The 9,930-nt window shown below is 56.1% G+C and overlaps 2 protein-coding genes across 4 annotated transcripts; one reads left to right on the top strand and one right to left on the bottom strand.

Moving 5' to 3' along the window:
- LRR1 (leucine rich repeat protein 1) lies at positions 1,328-8,799 on the bottom strand. Of its 3 annotated transcripts, none has more exons than XR_002440438.1 (5): positions 7,700-8,799; positions 7,525-7,623; positions 3,946-4,673; positions 1,625-2,052; positions 1,328-1,541 (listed from the first exon to the last, which is right to left on the bottom strand). XR_002440438.1 is itself a non-coding variant. In XM_021402830.1 (4 exons), the coding sequence occupies exons 1-4, from the start codon at positions 7,874-7,876 to the stop codon at positions 1,794-1,796; spliced, it is 1,263 nt and encodes a 420-aa protein (XP_021258505.1). In that variant the 5' UTR covers positions 7,877-8,799; the 3' UTR covers positions 1,328-1,793. The 3 variants fall into 3 exon arrangements, 1 of the variants encoding a protein (XP_021258505.1); XR_002440439.1 differs by having other exon boundaries at positions 1,328-1,487; XM_021402830.1 differs by having other exon boundaries at positions 1,328-2,052.
- Positions 8,916-9,503, top strand: RPS29 (ribosomal protein S29). Its single transcript, XM_021402831.1, has 3 exons — positions 8,916-9,076; positions 9,201-9,300; positions 9,379-9,503. The coding sequence occupies exons 1-3, from the start codon at positions 9,015-9,017 to the stop codon at positions 9,385-9,387; spliced, it is 171 nt and encodes a 56-aa protein (XP_021258506.1). The 5' UTR covers positions 8,916-9,014; the 3' UTR covers positions 9,388-9,503.

Here is a 9,930-nt window from a genome sequence, read left to right as displayed (position 1 = left end):
AAAGTGCATTCTGTTTTAGAAGACCACAGCTTTGTAGTACTCTCCACTAAACAGGAAAATCCAGAGCACAGTAAGTGTTGATGGTTAAGGTGTCGGACCCGTGGAGCTCTGCTGTGATGTAGTTCCCTCCAACTGCCCCAGCCACCAGTGCGTTGTGCTAATTACGCCATAGATTTCCCTATTGATGAACAGAACTGAATTAACGCAGAAGCAGGGATGTTGCCCTCAATGCCGCTGTTGTACACGGAGCCGGGCAGATGCTGGCCGTTAGTTACACAAACATTAGTATTAACGATTGGCCATTTGGAATTGGTGACAAACTGCCGCCCGCCGGAATGCTGTGCCTGAAACCAATCAGGAAGTTAATGAGGAGAGAAATTACCACTGCAGCTTCCCCTTAATTATATTCACGGCAGGCAGGAAGGGAGTGCTGGAGGTGGATCTCGACTCATCTAAGGTTAGGAAGGTCAGAGACCCTTTTACTCGGCTTTGTATCTACTGCAAATTGCAACGTTGCAGCCGTTCCGAGCGCTGCCTGGTTTCTGAATTCTCCGATGCCGGCCCAGGGCAGCGTGCCGGGTCCCGGGGTGCCGCGGCGCGGGGCTTAGGCGCTGTGTTCTCTCCCCTCCCGCAGTGTTTTCGCCGCCCAGCAGCCAGGACTCGGGCCTGGGATGCCTGTCCAGCAGCGAGAGCACCAAGGGAGACCTGGAGTGCGAGCCCCACCAAGAGCCCGGCGCCTTCGCGGTGAGCCCGGTCCTGGAGGGCGAGTAGGCGCGGCGCCGGGCGGCTGCTGCACGGCGTTCACTGTTGCCTTGTTCTGTTGAGGGTTGCGGGGCGGGGGGACGTTGGGTTTCTTCTTTCCGGGGCGGGAGGGCACGGCGGGCGCCCCACGCTCCCACGTCGCCGCCCGCCATAGGGCGCCCGCGTCCTCCGCCGCCGCCTCCTCATTGGCCGCCGGCGACGCCATTTTGAGAGGGGCTTCCGGCGGGGCGGGGCGGAGCCGAGGGGCAGGGGCGCTGCGCCGAGAACGGGATCGGGGAGACCCCGGCTCCATGAGGGGAGGCGGGGCGAGAGGGGACGGCCTCGAGTAGAGCCAGGGGAGGGGGGAGCCCGGCGGCGGGGGGTATCTCTGCTCCCGAAGAGCGGTGCTGCGCCGCACGGCTGCCCGGGGAGGGGGCACCGTCCCTGGGGGTGCCCCGGAACCGCGGAGATGTGGCACCGAGGGACACGGGCAGCGGGGGATCCTCATTAGAGGTCTTTTCCAACGTCACGATTCCGTGATACACCGCGCGCAGAGAGACGTTTCAGAATCTAATGAGTCGAGCCATTGAAGGATTCAGCATTTAATAACACGGAACAGCACGGGAACGTTTAAAACGTCGGAGTTCAGAAGTGAGGAACCTTCACACATCAGAGCGAAGAACTCCGGAGCCTGCACGGCGTCACCGTTAGCACCGGGAACCCCTCCAGCACCGGCACCCAGGAACCTTTACCACGTGGAAGGAAACAAAGCGCAGCTCGTGTGATTAGAAAAGGCATTTCTATTACAAAGAGATACAAATATTTCAGTAAAAAAAAAAGAAAAAAAAAGAAAAAAAGGTCCCTTCTTGAAGCCAAAACTCACAGTGAGAGGAGAACCCAAGCGAAGTACGTTCTAAGTAAACAAGCATCTCCTGGTTCCAGGCAGAGGCTCCGGCAGCACAGGAGCGGCCCTGGACAGGGCAGCGTGCCCTCCCTGCAGGGCTGCAGCACCGAGGCCCCTCGTGCAGCTCCTCCAGCGCACACCCCTGCCCTCAGTGGTCGCCGCTGCTCTGCAGGAACCTGTCCAGGAACTGGGAGTAGCAGTCCAGAGAACAGAAGTAGCAGATGACGGGCGCTTCCGTGCCGCCCATGTTGTCCACCAGGACCACGGTGTGAGCCACGTGGTGCAGGTTCATGGTCACCGTGATCTGAATGAAGCTGCTCAGGCAGGCGCTCCCGCACTGGCAGCTCTTGGCCACTTCCAGGTCTTCGCAAAGGTGGGAAGGCAGCAGGTGACAACTGTACGGGATTCTGCGGAACAAGAGCAGGACGGGTGAATGCAGAGTGAAACCAACCCAGGATGCTCAAACACAGCCGTGCTGCACACACCGGTCGGACACGGCGCTGTACCAAGACCGTCCCCACAACTCACAGCAGCCTGTATGGCAGTGACAGAGAATGAAAGAGGAACCAAGCTGAAAAGATGACAAAAAACGCACCCACAGTGAACGCTCACCCTGCCCTCCCATTAGCCAGGCAGGTATCCCAAGCTCAGCCCGGTGGCCCGGGTACCCACGAGGCACTCGTCACTGTGACATGAGGGAGCAGCGGTAGCACAAGCACCCAAACCTGCAGAGGGGACAGGGGCGGCAGTGAGCCCTCCCGAGTCCTGTGTTCACTTCCAGGGGTGAAGCCACCCGCTGTCACGCAGGACTCGCAGAGTAGGTCTGACTCACGCCCAAGCTACACCCACGTATCCCCATTCTTTCAGCGTGCCATCATTCACACAGCTCAGGCTCCTGTGGTTTATTTTTTTTGTCACCAGCTCAATTTCAGGACATCCTTTTTTCCGGTCAGGACGAACATAATCACGGCTCTGGTGCTTGCCCAGGATGCCACTATGAAGATTGATTTCCAAGCGTTCGCTTTGGTGTCTTCTGTTTTCTTCCTTTCTCGAGGTTTTTACAGCTTACGGCGACTCCTGTTTCTTACCCTGTTAATTCTCACACCCCGTGGATGTCAGACAGAATGCCTGTTGCCTACCTGGTTCTTTTTTTTGAGTGCTCCAAGCGTTCCCTACCCGCTCGGTGCAGCAGCACTCACAGCAGGCTGCCCGCGGTCACCTCGTGCCCACACATCTGTGAGCAGGGGCTGATTCCACCGCCCTTGCCTTCCTGAGCCTCCTGCAGCAGAAAGCAGAAACTGCAACCCCGCTGCAGTTTATGGAAGGTCAGAAGCGGGCACGGTTTGAACCTGAACCCTTGGCTGCTCAGCTCATCTCCAGGGTGTGCCCCGCGTGCCTGCGGACACCTTGAGCACAGACCTCTGAGCAATCAGCCCAGGATTCTTGGGCTCTCCCCACCCCCAAGGCAGGAACGGGCGCAGCACGCAGGCTATGAGCACCCCGGGTCTGTCTCTCACCACCTGTCTGTACCCGTGACTCTCTTCCGTTGTCTTGCTGCCTTTCCACCCTGAAAAGCAGAGTGGGAATGGCAACAGATGGTACCAGGAAAGCCACAGGCAGCGGCACGCAGCGAGAGCTGCAGGTGGTGTGAGGGCAGGGGACAGGAGAAAAGCCAACACCAAACCCAGCAGCCTGGCCGGTATGGTGATGACTGACTGAGATGTGTCTTCCTAGCACTGCTCAGCTCGTGCACGGTGCCATGCAAGGCAGCCTGACCTCAACGTTGTATGGCAGAGGGAAACCTTTTGCCAGCGCTGCTCTCACGTGGGAGGGGACAGCTACAGGCTGGATTTTCTCACATGGCTTTAGCATAGTTTAATGTGAGCACAAGATGAAAATGTTTGAAAGCAATTTCCAAGCCAGAGCCCAACAGAAAATGTGACCCGAGCCATAAAATCTGCCGTAATGCAAGCTCCTAAATATAAAAAGCTGGAAGCAGTTCAGGATTATAGAGCTGAATCTTTTTCTACGGTTGGGCAAGAATATTCTGTTATGGTGCTCTCACTCTGTGGATGCAACTCATTTCAACCCACAGTGTTCTCTAAATGCTTCCAACTTACCAATTTACTGCTGGAACCTGTGGTATCCTGTATAACAATAGGATTAATTTACGAGCAGAATTCAAAGCAACTTGAAGGTCACGAAGAGCAGTTCCCACTAACGGGAAAATAACCAAACCAGGGAAGCTGAGCAGGTTTGAGACAGAGAAGGTGAAATGTGTCCCATCGTGCTACCCTTACCTGTAATTTACAGTAGCTCTTGCAGCACATTCTAATAAAGTCAATGGTATTTTCAATTGTATGTTGGGAAGAAGAGGATTAGGCTGTTCAAAAGGATTTCCAAAGAGATCCAAGTTCTCAAGACAGAGTTTCCTAAAATCGCTGGGCAAGAAAGGCAGTTTGTTCCGAGCCGCTGACAGAAAGCGCAGATGATCTAACTGGCCGATCTTGAACGGCAGCCTGATCAACTCGTTGTCATCAAGCTTTAAATTCACGAGTTCTCGCAGCTGGCAGAACTGAATCGGAAGGGCTTTAATTTTGTTCTGGCTCAGGTCCAAGCACTGGAGAGATTTCTGAAGGGTAGAGTTGCACAGCGCGCCGCTGAACGACTCCAGGTGATTGTCGTGCAGGTTGAGCTCCTGAAGAAAGACCAGGTCCCCGATGGTGGCTGGCAGCTGCTTTATGTGGTTGTGACTTAGGTCCAGCTTTCGCAGCTTCTTCAGGCACAGCACGCGCGCGTCGATCCGAGCAAGCCTGCAGTACGAGGCCTGGAGATGTTCGAGGGAATAGGGGAAGCTCTTGGTGAGCGGATAGTCCCTTTTTGAAGTTATGATCATTTTTGTTTTAGGTTTCTCGACGTCTGAGGTCTTTGCTGGTACCAAAGCTGAGAGTGGGAGAGCACCTACGTCGGTCCCTTGGTGAGCCAGCCTCACAGCTGAAAGGAAAGTCTTTAGATTGCTGGCATTTGCCTGCAGGAAAACACAAGCGTGGCATTAAAAGTTCATTATTCTTGCGCTCATTTGTACTACAACTTTCGGAACTATTTTGTACACACATCAGGCGATACCAGCTCAGCAGGGCGATGAAAGGGGAAACAATTCAGGCTTATTCCACTGATGTGCTGTTTACAGTATTCAAGAACAAACAGCGTGCAATCCGAACGACGAGTTGTGACCTCTCTGAATAGCCCAGATGGAACACAATGTGTTTGCACCGAGAAAAGGAACAAAGCACAGAACTCACAGCTCAGTAGCAAGTACAGAAAAACAGCCCCACGCGCTGTGATGCTCCTAAGCTGCAAGGTGATTAAGGGAGAGTTCACACCAACACGGGAAGGGAAAGCAAAGACCTAAAGCTTGAGGCAGCCGGTTCTGAATGCTGCTAGGAAGCAGGCTAGAAGCTGAGGCTTGAACTCGACTCAAAGTGGAAAGTTTCAAGGCAGGCTAAGTGATTCTGGTCACAGCAAGCCTCTGCTCAAGCTGCTATGCAGCCGACACACATTGCTTGTGTAGGAAATTCTAAGCCAAGAAGCATCCATAAAACTAAAATCCATCTCTCATTCACCACAGGAAAGAACAAACTTGTGGGTGCTGGCGCAGCACGGAGAGCTGAGGGATTTGCACTCTGCCCCCAGCTGTAATTTGTGACACCTGTTTCTGCACCCGCGTGTCCTAACCCTGTACCAAACTGCTGAGGTGCAGAACCAGCACAACACAGCAACGATCCCAGAGACTTCTGCATGTTCATGCGATGCACGTAAGGACAAGAAAGGTCAAACAAATCTGAGTGCACTGCTTACCTAATTATTGGTCTTAATTATCCCACGCACGCCTACTTAACTTGATGGGATATCCTCCCGAGAGGGGGAATTTGCATGGCAAAAACTTGGTTCTCCAGGACTGCCCACATCTGTTATCTCAGGCAGCCTAGAACACATCACTGCGCACCTCTCCCCAACTACAGGCAGATCTGTAATGCTCCCAAGCAAGGAGCAAGCCGAAGTTGAAAGGAAGGAGAAAAAGTACTCTGGATCTGTAAAGACCAAGTGAAATAACTAACTGATGGAATGAAGTTGCAGGCAATATTTCTTGGCTCTCCTGGTGTGAGATGCAATAGCTACCTGCTTCTCATAGCTAAACAGACTGAGATGTTTAAGGTAAGTTTACACTGTTTAAGTGAGCTGAAAATAAGAGTACTTTGTGTTCTGGGTGTTTAAAACAAATTTCCTCCACGATACCTACATAAAGGTGCTGAAGTGTCTCTAAGATTGTGTTGAGGAAAATACCAAGACAAACACGCGGGAAAAAAAGCGCAAAGAATTATCTGGAAGAGTTCAGGAAGCAATTTTCTGCCACAAATCCAATGTCTTCCCTATAGAAAAGATGTCAGAAAAACTGAATTAATGTGCTTCAGCGCCACACAAGTCTTCTGCTCCAGAGCTAAATGAGAGATGACAGGCAACTGGAGATTATGGAGACGTCAGATCTTGCGTGCAACGCAGCAGGCACAGACCTGCTGAAGGCAAAAAGCCCAGCACAAACCCACAAAACACACTGCCTGGAATTATTTTGCTCCAGGGTTAAATGCTGCAGACTGATGTCTCTCAACTTAATTTCTGATGGGGCTGAACGATGCAAAGCACACCACCTGGCAGGCTACAAGGAGCTGGGTTTGGCGCAGTATCTGCGTGCACTCGGCAGTCACACCTGGGAACCTCTTTTTCTACAAAGCTTTTGTCCATCTTTGAGAGTTAGGAAGCCTGTCAGTCACGAAACCGTAGAATCATAGAATGATTTGAGTTGGAAGGGACCTTCAAAGGCCATCTGGTCCAACTCCCCTGCCATGAACAGGGACATCTACAGCTTGCTCAGAGCCCCTCCAGCCTGACCCCTGGAACCGAGCTGACACATCTGGTTTCAGGCCTACAGTTCTGTTGAGCAGAATTCAACTCAGGTCACCACTGCAGAAGAAAATCCTTGTGATTCCACACTCGGAGCCCCAGCTCTTCTTTCCTGCCGAAACCATAAAAGACTAACAGGAGCAGTACAGGAGAACTATAGGTCATCTTGAGTTTCCAGACTTGGAGCACTTAAGAGGAATACACAGGATCACTGGCTTTGGGAGAATTTATTGAATTTGTTCTTGGGGCTGGGCAATATGAGGATAAGCCTTAGGTAACGCATGGGGAACAGGGATCTAGCTTCCTCAGCACAACTGCGCCCAGTTTTGTGCAAGGCCCAAACTCCTGCCCCATTAGATTCTGTTGAGGCTTTGTGTTCAGCCCAACAACGTCGTTACGGAGGAAGCAACTGAAAGCTCTGCATGAAGTTATTACCCGTGCTGCTTGTCACACAGCTTTCTTACAGGCCCTGGCGAGTCTAAATTGGATCTCATAGCACTAAGACACCGAGTTTCATGCTGCCAGCAGACCCTCCTGCTTCGTCCCTTTGTCCCAAAACTCTGTGACTTGCACAGAGCAAGGGATGCAGAACCAGAACGCGGTGCGGGTCGAGCACAACGTTCGTGTCTTTTCTTTTTTTTTGCAAGATACAGCGCATGTTTGCTTCAGAACAGAGACAAGTTCACCGGGTTTGGATGAATGCTGCTGCTACGCTTGGCCCTGCGAGCGCTGCGCTCTTCATCCCATTAAGGCCGCCAGGGCCTTCGCTCTCACACCGCTTCCAGCCCATCCCAGCAGCGTCCCAAACGCTGCGAACCCTCAGGCTGACACGGCTCGGTCGCTTACAGCTGCTAACCCCCGCAAAATAAGGGCTTTTCCTTCCTCGCGGGCTCGCTCCCGTTCTCCTCCCGGGCACCCACCTTGCTGAGGCACACGTCCACGGCGGGCTCCCGCAGACGCACGGTGGCTTTGCCCTCCTCCACGAAGCGGGTGAAGAACCGCTCCACGTTGTCCTGCACCTGCCGGGAGACAGCGGGCGCTGAGCGGGGAGGGGGAAGGGGAACCCGAGCGGCCCCTCCGGCCCCACAGCCTCACCTTGTAGCGAACCCCCGCCCGGTCCCGCGCCGTGCACACCATCAGGCACACGCCGCCCCGCTCCCGGCCGGGCTGGCGGCCGAGGGAGAGCAGCGCCCTGGCGCCTCGACCGCGGCCCCGCAGCCCGCAGGTGGGCAGCAGCCGGCTCACCACCTCCACCTCGCACTGCAGCCGCATCGCCGCCCCTCCCCCTCCGCTCTCCTTCCCTTCCCGCCCTTCCCGCCCCGGAAGGGTGGGGAGGGGAGGGGCGGCCCGAGCTGCGGGCGCCGGGAGCGGGCGCCACCTGGCGGCGGGGCGGGACGGGAATGGTGGAAGCGTAGAATCCCATTCCCGAACCGTTGAATCATTCCGGCTGGAAAAGCCCTCCGAGATCCCCCGGCCCACCCCCACCGTGCACGTTGTGTCCCTCAGTGCCGCATCCCCGCGGTTCTTGAGCACCTCCACGGACGGTGACCCGCACCTCTGGTACGGGGACAGGCTGAGAGCTGGGGGTGTTCAGCCTTGTGGGGAGAAGGACTGCGCAGTGATGAGACTAGAAGTGAGGGCTTTAAAGAAAAACAAGGAAGACGAAAGTTAGACAGCTGCACAGCTCGCTCTGGAATCTCTGTCAAACACCTCCTCGCAGCGCGGCACGCAGGCAGCCCCGCGTCCCGTCCCGGCCAGCAGGAGGCGCTACGGAGCCAGCAGGTGCGCGGTGCTGCCGGCAGGAGGCGCTGTGCGCACGGGGCCGCGCTGTGGGGCAGGGGGTCGCGGGTGGGCAAAAGCGGTGTTGTTGGGTGGGCAAAAGGAGCCCGCGTCTCTCTGTGTTGCCCAGGCTACGCTGCAGTGGCTATTCACAGGCGCGATCCCGCTACTGACCGGCACGGGAGTTTTGACCTGCTCCGTTTCCGACCTGGGCCGGTTCACCCCTCCTTAGGCAACCTGGTGTGCCCCGGCTCCCCGGGGCTCACCATATTGATGCCGGCCTTAGCGCGGACGCCCGCTCGGCATAGCGCACTGCAGCCCAGAACTCCTGGGCTCAAGCGATCCGACGGGCTCAGCCTCCCGAGTAGCTGGGACTACAGGCGTGCGCCACCGCGCCCGGCAGCGGCAGCCTCGCAACGCCGCTACTCCAGCTCTGCTCACCGCTGACGTCACATCGCGGAGGGAGGGGGAGCGCTACGCTCTGCGCACGCGCTGCCTTCCAGCCTCCCGCGCCTGCGCTCTGCGTGCTGTGAGGGCCGAGCCGCGGTGCAGGCCGGGAGGCCGGGCAGGGTTGATTAGCGCATGCGCGGGCCGCCATCTTTCTCTCGTGGCTAGGCGCGCAGCAGGCAGCATGGGACATCAGCAGCTCTACTGGAGCCACCCCAGGAAGTTCGGCCAGGGCTCCCGCTCCTGGTCGGTGCCCATCCCGGGGCCGGGCGGGCGGGGTTCTTAGGACCTTCTGGTCGCGGTATTCTTTTCTCTCTGGGTCTTCCGCGCCGCCATTACCCGCCCTGACCGCTCCCTTCTCTTTTCGCAGCCGCGTGTGCTCAAACCGCCACGGCCTCATCCGTAAGTACGGGCTGAACATGTGCCGGCAGTGCTTCCGCCAGTACGCCAAGGACATCGGCTTCATCAAGGTGAGCGCCGGGCAGTCTGGAACGGGGGGCCTTGCTTTTCCCCCGCTGCTGCCTCACGCTCTTCTCGTTCTCTTGCAGCTGGACTGAGCGCTGGGAGGATGAGGCTGTCGCCAGGAGATCCTGCGGCTTCCTCGGGCCTCCCCGACCCACCTGCAGCATCTTGGTGTAGCCTCTCTCAATAAATGGTCTCCCTGCCTCATTTACTTGTGTCTGACTGTTTTATGTGACTGCTCTTTTGGCTTGTATCCCACTACCGTGCCTCTTTTAGGAGGGCTGGGTGCTGTATTAGCCTAAATGGGCCTGTCTCGGTCTCTTAGGCTTTAGACACACAAAACCAAGTGGTCTCAGGAGTGCTGATGCCTTAGCGGTGCCTTTGAGCCCTAGGGATGCAGCCTGCCTGCTCTTAGCTGCTTGGTGACTCTCATCTCACCCTCATAAACCAGGGTCTTCTGGGGGTCTGGTGCTGCCTTAGTCTGGGTTGGTGTGTCACTGAATCCTTCGAGTTGGAAGGGACCCTTTGAGGCCATCTGGTCCCACTCCATGCAGTGAACGGGGGCACCCACAGCTCCACCAGGTGCTCAGAGCTCTGACCAGCCTGACCTTGGGCCTCTGTAGGGATGAGGGACCACC

This window comes from Numida meleagris, chromosome 6 (genome assembly GCF_002078875.1).
Source record: "Numida meleagris isolate 19003 breed g44 Domestic line chromosome 6, NumMel1.0, whole genome shotgun sequence".
Lineage (NCBI taxonomy): Eukaryota > Metazoa > Chordata > Aves > Galliformes > Numididae > Numida > Numida meleagris.
The sequence above is the reverse complement of the archived record's forward strand: the minus strand, read 5'-3'. Positions and strand labels throughout refer to the sequence as shown.

Bases quoted from the DNA above. Each gene is read 5' to 3' on its own strand.
- LRR1 (XM_021402830.1), bottom strand. From the start codon at position 7,876: ATGCGGCTGCAGTGCGAGGTGGAGGTGGTGAGCCGGCTGCTGCCCACC. The intron at 4,674-7,524 runs GTGGGTGCCCGG...GTTTTCCTGCAG, and splicing joins TGGACGTGTGCCTCAGCAAG to GCAAATGCCAGCAATCTAAA. The intron at 2,053-3,945 runs GTAAGGGTAGCA...CTTGTTCCGCAG, and splicing joins AGAGCTACTGTAAATTACAG to AATCCCGTACAGTTGTCACC.
- RPS29 (XM_021402831.1), top strand. From the start codon at position 9,015: ATGGGACATCAGCAGCTCTACTGGAGCCACCCCAGGAAGTTCGGCCAG. The intron at 9,077-9,200 runs GTCGGTGCCCAT...CTCTTTTCGCAG, and splicing joins GGCCAGGGCTCCCGCTCCTG to CCGCGTGTGCTCAAACCGCC.